Here is a 9,662-nt window from a genome sequence, read left to right as displayed (position 1 = left end):
CAAGCCCCACTGGATGGGGGGCATGGCCTGAGTTCCCCCGTCAAGCCCCACTGGCAGGAGGGCACAGTCTCAGGTCCCCCATCAAGCCCTGCTGGGCGGGGGGTGGGGGTGCAGCCTGAGGTCCCCTGTCAAGCCCCACCTGGTGGGGGGCACAGCCTGAGGTCCCCCTGCCTGGCACTGGGGCAGGGGGAGCAGCCTGAGGTCCCCTAGCCCAGCACCAGATGGGAAGAGCACCTTGAAGTCCCCGTCAAGCCCAATGGGGGTGGGAGAGGGTGTAGCCTCAGGTCCCCTGGCCTGGCACTGGGGCGGGGGGTGTGGCCTGAGGTCCCCCAGCCTGATGCCAGGGTGGGGGGCATGGCCTGAGGTCCCCTGTCAAGCCCCACAGGGGCGGGGGAGGGCGTAGCCTCAGGTCCCTGCTGATTGCTTGTTAAGGCTCCTTACGGGAACTTGGCCTCAGCTGTGGGTGCAGCCATCTTTGTGATGGAGTGATGGTCAATTAGCATATTCCCTCTTTATTAGATAGGATCATTGAGCATTGGGAGCTGTTTATCATGGCAATATAACCTAGTAAATATACCATAACCTGACTAAAACACCAGGCCTTTATAGGAAAGATTTTGGGACATCATGCACTATGGCAAATGTAACTGTAGAAGAAATCTGGGCTGTATCTATTACACAGTAGTATATACACTGAGTTGCCAGATTATTATGATCTCTGAACGCATAATAATCTGGCCACTCCCTGCGGACTGAAAGGTCCCGGGTTCGATTCCGGTCAAGGGCATGTACCTTGGTTGCGGGCACATCCTCAGTGGGAGGTGTGCAGGGGGCAGCTGATCGATGTTTCTCTCTCATCGATGTTTCTAGCTCTCTATCCCTCTCCCTTCCTCTCTGTGAAATATCAATAAAATATAAAAAAATAATAATAATAATAATCTGGCCACTCAGTGTATATCCTATATAATAAAAGGGTAATATGCAAATTGTCCCCTCGACCAGGAGTTCGACCAGCAGGCAGGCCAGCCAACTGCCCATGTCCCCTCCCTCTGGCCAGGCTGGCCAGACCCCACCCATGCATGAATTCATGCACTGGGCCTCTAATATATATACTGAGTGGCCAGATTATTATGCATTCAGAGATCATAATAATCTGTCCACTCAGTGTATATGTGGATATACAGAGACTTCTTTCCCACTCTCATACACACACACACACACACACACACACACGCACACACACAGAGAAAGAAACCTCCTCAAATCAATTAGATATTCTGAATACTTAAAAATCAGTGCTCAAAAATCTCAAAGAAACACAGTTACTCCATCAAAAAAGGACTTGACTCATTTGTCAAAATCATTTGCCGAGTTCCACTTCTTTTCTAAGACCAAGTACATTAATCAAACGCAGAGCTTCAAAGGGGCTTCATTCTGAGTGATCCAACAGACAAATAAATTAGCTGCCAATGGTTCCTTTGTAATTGAAGGGAACCAGGCTGACCCAAGGGGATGGGGCTAAATCAAAAAGGGAACCCTCCGAGTAAAAGCAGCATTTGGGGGCCTAACCCAAATCAGTACAGCCATCCCACACACTCATTTCCAAGAGTAAGGGTGAGCATGTGTGTTTCTTCACTAATAAGAAGATGCAAATGTCCCACATCTGATTGATTTCTTATGTGCTACGTCCATAAAAATGCTTGTGTCTGGAATACACATTTGTTTGAACGTTGTGCTCAACTGTGGCAACTTATAATCCTGAACAGGCGTTACACCTATGGTCCACCTTTCCCTTTGAAACACTGTAACTAACCCCGGACGGGTTTTTTTCTCTTTATTGCAGGAAGGAATTGCTTAAGATTTCTCATTTAAGTATGTGAAGAACTGTCCATTTTTAATTTACAGAGCTTTCAACTGGTGACTCAGAGAGGGATGATGTCATATGTTATCCTAGAACGGCTGGTGTGGTTCTCTCTGCTCACTTAAGCCATTCCCCTGTTTCTGTGGCAGACAGTACTCCCCAGTTTCCATCCTTTCATCAGCCTCTTCCCAGCCAGCCACAGGCAAACAGCCTCCCCAGCAGTGGACGAACAGGAAGTCTGACAGCTTGAGTCTGCAGTGGGACCCCTAGTGTTTTCCCACTCCAGGTCCTGGCAGCGTTCCCCAGAAGTACAAACACACGCACACAGAGCTCCCATTGTTGCAGCCTTCCCCAGCCCACGGATCCTAATATGGAATGCAGCAGGAAACCCATGATTTCCTGACACTCGGCAGGCTGGAGGAAGCAAGGGGGAAACTCCATTAAAAAGCCCAGCTCTCCTCCATGTTAGCTGTGAAGTGGAAAATGGGGAAGATTCAGCAAAATCCCGTGTCTGCAGCCAGGCTGGAGACAGGGAGAGCAGAGTGAAACCCGCAGGCTGCTGAAATTTCCAGACTGCCAGGAAGCCCCTAGTACTCAGTGAAAATGAGGGTTTCTGGACTCAAACTGCTAGGGAAAAGGGATCAGTAATTCTCCCAAGTGTGTGTTACCTTTCTTTACCAGTATGGTAAGCCAGAGGGCATATGCCAGCTGCCTCCAACAAGTCTGTAGGATCCCAACTGCCCAAAGTAAAGCAAAGTGATCTCAAGCCTGGTGCTTGAGATCACTTCCCGCAGCTTCATGGGCTTTGGGAGAAGCGGGAGAAGCCACAGCAGCAGCTCAGGCACAGCAGCTGGAGCCGCGAGAATGAACTGCAAGGAGAGTGACAGCAGCTGCGGCTGCGGGGGCAGCGAGGAGAAGAAGATGCTGAAATGTGTGGTGGTGGGGGACGGTGCTGTGGGGAAAACCTGCCTGCTGATGAGCTACGCCAACGACGCCTTCCCAGAGGAGTACGTGCCCACCGTGTTTGACCACTATGCAGGTAAGAGAAGGTGGGAGACTGGTCCCTGCCTGCGGGGTGAGTGAGGTGGGAGGCGACACCCCGACATCCCAGGAGCCTGGCTGGTTTCTAATGTCAGTATTGGGTGCGGGCCTGGCAATACCCAGGTAACTTAGCATAACATACAATCAAGGACTTTGCTGGAATTATTAGGAGAACAATTGGTACATCGATTTGTATTGTAACACTCCCCCCTCCTCCTTAAATCAAATGAATAATACAGGGGAAATTCCCTGAAATGTGCCTGAGATTCATCAACTTTTTTTATTGTGAATATTTTAAAATGTAGTGTAATTGCAGCACAATTTTTTTTTAAAAAAATTACCACTAACCACACAACTGGTGAAAGAAGTGTTCTTACCACTTTTCCTATATTCACCACAGGCCATTCAGAAATGAAAATGTTGAGGATAATAAGCATCAGAATTTTCATGCTGATATAACAATTGGTGCTGTACTACTGTACTTTGATTTTCCTGGGGTTATGGGTGGGGGGAAAGTAATAAAGGGGTTTAAATATCTATTACGCAATCTGTATCTTGAAGAAAAAGAAATATTTTAATTGATAGGTTTTAAAAAATAAAGAAAAAAATAAAATCTAAAACTTTTTAAAGTATGTCCCAAAAGGACAAGTTTGGGGATAAAATAATTTAAAGCATGATAGTTAACATACTTTAGTCACAACTTAATTCTTCCAGGTATGTGTATTTTTAAGCGTTCTAAAGTTCGTAGTGTGACTGCTTATCAATGTGATATCTTATCTAAATGTTTCCACTTTACTCTTTTTCTCTTAATTTCCAAAACAAATCTTATTTAATTTCTTAAAAGCAAGTTCATGAAATTCTTCAGAACTTCACAATAGCCTTGATTTTATAACGTTTTAAAACAGTGATCAGTTTGGTGCGTTATCAGAGATTTGGGATGTGGTAAGAGGAGACTTTCCTTCCCCTGGCTTTGGTCAGACTCCCCAGAGGGGAAGCGGCCCACAGGAACCCTGTGTGAGTGTTGGCTTTGTTATGTGGCCATTTGGAAGCCTCTTTCTGCAGGAAGTAGCTTCTTTCCAGAGCTAAACAATCACCTAAGTCTCCCGCCCCTCCTCAGCTTACATGGCTTATGGCAATATTACAGAGCAGACAGGGACAGAGCCGCAGTGTCCATTTCCCAGCTGGTTTTCCTGTGTTTGTAGAAATTAAGAGAACAATTGGTACAAATTTGAATGGTGGCTCCCTTAAGCTTTTCTGAAAATACTAGAGGCCCGGTGCATAAAATTCATGTACTCGGGGGGGTAGGGGGTCCCTCAGCCCAGCCTGCGTCCTCTCGCAGTCCTGGAGCCCTTGAGGGATGTCTGACTGCCAGTGTGCTCACCAGCCGTGAGCCCAGCTTCTGGTTGAGCAGCACTCCCCCTGTGGGAGCACACTGACCACCAGGGGGCAGCTCCTGCATTGAGTGTCTGCCCCCTGGTGGTCAATGCACGTCATAGCGAGTGGTCGTTCTGCCGTTCAGTTGATTTGCATATTAGCCTTTTATTATATAGGATAATGACTATGCCCAGGGAAGAATATTTTAATGAGAATAAGATAAAGAGAAGAACAGGTAGGCTTTCACCTTGAGGGGAAAGAACAAATTATGAAACTATGGGGTCTGTGACTTAAAGTTACTAGGATTGTTGTAAGGTTACTTATTCCACACCCTCTTTCTGCCAGAAAAGGAAAACTGGCTGGTACCTAATTTTAAAACTGTTTCGATCAAAGGTGGAACTCAAAATCTCCTAAAGGAAGAGGTTTCAAGTGTTTTTGAAACATATGTATCCCATCCCCATCCTTGAGTGAAGCAATTACAGTGTAGTCTCAGAAAGAAGAGAATAAGACCATCTTTACAGATAAAGTCAGCCAATAAAAAACGAACAAAATCAAAAACATTAGAGATCAAAGGTTGAACCACCACTAAATTCCACTAGAGTCAAATTATTTTATTTTATATTTCAACTAGAGGCCTGGTGCACAAAATTTGTGCATGGGGGGGGGGTTGTCCCTCAGCCCAGCCTGCACCCTCTCCAATCTGGGACCCCTTGGGGGATGTCCAACTTCCAGTTTAGGCCCAATTCCCTTACAATCCGGGACTGCTGGCTCCTAACTGCTCGCCTGCCTGCCTGCCTGATTGCCCCTAACTGCTTCTGTCTGCCAGCCTGATCACCTGCTAACTGCTCACCTGCCAGCCTGATTGATGCCTAACTGCTCCCCTACCGGCCTGATAGCCCCCAACTGCCCTCCCCTGCTGGCCCAATTGCTCCCAACTGCCCTCCCCTTCCAACATGATCGCCCCCAACTGCCCTCCCCTGCCAGCCTGATCGCCCCCAACTGCCCTCCCCTGCTGGCCTGATCTCGCCCCCAACTGCCCTCCCCTGCCAGCCTGGTCACCCCCAACTGCCCTCCCCTGCTGGTCTGATCTCACCCCCAACTGCCCTCCCCTGCTGGCCTGGTCCCCCCAACTGCCCTCCCCTGCTGGCCCAATCACCCCCAACTGCCCTCCCCTGCTGGCCTGTTCACCCCCAACTGCCCTCCCCTGCTGGCCTGATCACCCACAGCTGTCCTCCCCTGCCAGCCATCTTGTGGCAGCCATCTTGTGATGGCCATCTTGTGGTGGCCATCTTGTGATGATGTCACACGAGAGCGTGACACTACCTAGGCTTTTATTATATAGGATTGTGCATATACTTATTGTTATTTGAACATCAAAGCATCTTAAAGATTTTGGCTACTCAATGATTTTAGCTCTCAAGAAATCACAGCCACTATACCCAAAGCAATCATTTGCACATAGTAGGCATTGCCAAACATTGTTGCTCCAATTTATACTTTGTACCTTTTCTTAAAATATGTATTTTTTTATTTCAGTGAGGAAGGGGAGAGGGATAGAAACATCAATGATGAGAGAGAATCATTGATTTACTGCCTCCTACATGCCCCTCATTGGGGATTGAGCCTGCAACCCAGGCATGTGCCCCGACCAGTAATCAAACTATGACCTCCTGGATTATAGGTCAATGCTCAACCACTGAACCGTACTGTCCTGGCACTTTGTAGCTTTTTAAGTAGGCAGTCTTTTCATATGCTTTCAACTAGACTACAAATACATCTAGGATAGTAATGAAGTGAACTTTTCCATCAATAAAGGGATCTGCTCCATCACAAAGACTCTAGCCCTATTTAACACTGTCCTCTAAATCTATGAGATAAATTCTTACACATGAGAACCTATAACCAATTGTTAAAACAAAACAAAACTAATGCTCTCTTCTCCATGTGGAGTAACCAGTATCCAGTCCCTGGGTCCTACCAGACTATTCTGAAATGTCAACCTGGATGCAACTGATTTACTGAATCTTTCAAAAATTGTAGTTCAAGTCAAAGAAAGCCTATCCCTTGAATATGTTTCCCCAGTAGATGGCCATCCCAGGAAGGTACAGATAAAACAGGAAGGATGGAAGTACAGCATACTGCTCAAAATGGTAAGCTCTGACGCCAGATAGCCTGGTTCTTATACTGGCTCTGCCATTATTATGTGACCTTGAGCAAGTTACTCAACCTCTCGATGCCTCAATTATCACAAATGTAATAAAAGGGATAACAGAGGTATTAGGATTTTTGTGGGGAGAGGGAATAAATTAATACATGTAGTTCTTACAACAGTGCCTTACAATGGTAGGTGCTAGGTGCATCATAGCTATTATAATTAAAAATAGGGTCTCTTCACACACACACCTTTAAAAGGGAATTAAAATATCACTAAAAGATAAAGACTATACAAAGAAAAAAATATAATTCCAAGAGTAGCCTCCAAATCGAGGAGGGTGTGATGAAGTATGTGTACTGTCCTTATACTTATCATGAGTATTGATAATTGATAAATATGTACACACAGAGTTATAATAGTGGGATATTCACTTGGGAGAGGAAATATCAGCTGTGCATGAGTGATTATAGAAAAATCAATAACCAAGTAGAAAAATTTTTTTTCAGTTTTATGAATCTCAATAATTTCCCCTTTCCTCATGTACCAGAATCCGAAGGTACATCTTCTCCACGTCGCTTTCCTTGCCTCTCCAAGGGGAGCTCCTTGCTCCATCTTCAACCCATTTCCAGAAATGTTAACATTTCTAGAACACAACTTCCACCATTGGATAACAATTTATCCATTTCCTTAGGTTCCCAATTTCACTGTGCTGTGAGCTCTTGAGGGAAAGGGTCATGTCTTGCCAAATCAGTGTTCAGTGCTCAGTCCTCCCCTTACTTGGTCTCTCGGAGGCTTTTCTTATAGTTTGCTATTTTTCTTGAAACACTTTCATTACTTGGTTTCAGAGGCACCACATTCTCCTGGTCTTTACTGCCCTCACTGGCAGATCTCTCTCCATCTCCTCTGCTGCTTCCTCCATCTCTTCCCAGCCACTTAGTGCTGGCATACCTCCAAGCTCAGTCCTTGACCCTCTTTGTTTACACTCATGCCCTGGTTGATTATATTGTGTCATTGCTTTAAATATTACTTAGACACAGATGACTCCCAAATATGTACTTCGCCCCCAATAACCTCCTGAGACCCAGACTCAGATATCCAACTGTCCACTTGGATATCTAACAGGCATCTCAAACTTAACCTGGCCAAAACAGAACTTCTTTATTTCCCCCAATCTACTTCTCCCCTAGGCTTCCCCATAGAAGTACATGAACCCAGTTGCTCAGAACAAAAAAGCTGGTACTCTCCTTAAGTTCTTTCTTCCTTTGACCGTGCCTTTCTCCCTCTCCATCTAAACTCTGCCAATAGCTCAACATTCAAAATATATCTCAAACCTGACTACTTGTCCCCACTTCCATTGCCTTCACTCTTATCCAAGCCACCATCATTCCTCATCCAAACTACTGTAAACACCTCCAGATTCCCTGCTTCTAATCTTGTCCCCTATAGTCAGTTCTGCACATGGCTGGCAGGAGGATTATCCACAGCCCCAAATCCTCCAATTCCATCACACTCAGACCCCATCATTTATCATAGTCTATAAGGAACTCCATGACTTCGTCCCTGTTATCTCTCCAACGTCATCTCCCAACTCTGCTCTTTAGTGTTTCTGCTCTAGCCACGCCAGCCATCTTGATATTCTTCAAACACACTCAACTCTGTTCTCCCTGGAAGACTTTGTATTTGCTCTTCCTCTAGTATCCAGCCTGACACTATTTCTCCAGATCCTCCTCAACTTCAACTGACTATGCTAGTTAACACATTCATACACATGCAGAGTCACTCTTTTTTTCAAATTTTTTTATTGATTTCAGAGAGGATGGGGGAGGGAGAGATAGAAACATCAATGATGAGAGAGAATCATTGATTGGCTGCCTCCTGCACTGGGGATCAAGCCCACAACCCCGGGCATGTGCCCTCCACTGGAATCAAACCCGGGACCCTGCAGTCCACAGCCAATACTCCATCCACTGAGCCAAACCAGTTAGGGCTGCAGAGTCACTCTTTAATCTCTCACCCTACTATGTCTTTCTTCATAATGTTTAATACTACCTGGCATTATACTTATATTTGCTTACCATTTGTATCCCACACTGAAATGTATACTCCATAAGGGTAAGGACTTTGTCTTGTTCTATCCTCAGCTTCTAAAATAGAGCCCAACATAGGCCCTCAATAGATAAGCATTGAATAAATGAATTAGTATTCCCTCCTCATTTTGGGCCCTTTAGTGCCAAGATAATTCCTGGTCCATTAAAGCTTTGATGAATAAATGAACAAATTGCTGATCCCATAGGTATCTCTTTAGTAATGAACATATAAAATTAATACATTTGTTACATAACATGTGAACTATGTTTTTCACATATTAAATAATCATTTCATCTCTGCTGGAATTATAATGCATCATTGAATTTACTTAACCTAAGTAGCCAATATCAGATCTAGCAAATATGTACATCTAAATGTGTAAATTTCATCTGGTAACAAATGGGATGTATTAAAATTCCTACATATATCCAAAAACCTGCCTAAATTTTGGATGGCACACTCAAACACTTAAGTTCTTATATAAAGAGCATGTTCCGGGGTAGCCCCAAGTTCAACTAAGGGCTAGGACTGAAATTTGGGGGCAGTAGAATGATGGTAGAAAAGGTCACTCATGCTTTTTACAGGTGTACCTAAGAAATACCTCTGGGCCCTGCTCCCCACTCCCCTCAGGATGGCTCAAGATGCCCTAACAACCTTTAAAGCTTTCACATCTTACCATGAACAACCACATTTCTTCTCCAATCCTATTTTTATCCTGCCTGTCTAATCTTGAGTTTTGTAGCAGACCCGCCACTGAGAAAGTACTAGCAAATAATATTTCACATGACATGACAAAAGGATAGCACTTCCATTTTGAGTTTAGTCAGAGTGCATGTTGAGTCAGACTGTGACCATGGTTTGTATGTTTATGTGTGTGGGTGTGTGAAATAAGCCCATTCAGCTGAAATCTGGAAAAGACGTACCTCACCATTTCCATCACTCTCAGAATCAGAATTCATTTTGTCTGTGGCTCTTTCTTCTATCACCCATCCCTCCTAGAGCTTGTCGTAAACCACCTGTGTTTGGAAACTCATTCTAAGCCACTATTTGCAAACCCAGGCTGCCTATGCAGGAAGTTAACACAATTCATGGAAAAGGGGAGGAATCTAGTTGCTCTATCAACTGAGTGATATGTAAAAGGAA

At 44.9% G+C, this 9,662-nt stretch overlaps 1 protein-coding gene across 1 annotated transcript in view; it reads left to right on the top strand.

Moving 5' to 3' along the window:
• The first annotated feature begins 2,277 nt into the window (after positions 1-2,277).
• The window catches only part of RHOJ (ras homolog family member J), an 84,203-nt gene continuing 76,818 nt past the window's right edge, over positions 2,278-9,662 (top strand). Inside the window, exon 1 of the mRNA XM_080659794.1 lies at positions 2,278-2,900. Coding sequence (XP_080515920.1) covers positions 2,660-2,900 — 241 coding nt within the window. The 5' untranslated portion in view covers positions 2,278-2,659. The remainder of the gene's footprint in view (positions 2,901-9,662) is intronic.

This window comes from Plecotus auritus (assembly GCF_963455305.1).
Source record: "Plecotus auritus genome assembly, chromosome: 1".
Classification (NCBI taxonomy): domain Eukaryota; kingdom Metazoa; phylum Chordata; class Mammalia; order Chiroptera; family Vespertilionidae; genus Plecotus; species Plecotus auritus.
The sequence above is the reverse complement of the archived record's forward strand: the minus strand, read 5'-3'. Positions and strand labels throughout refer to the sequence as shown.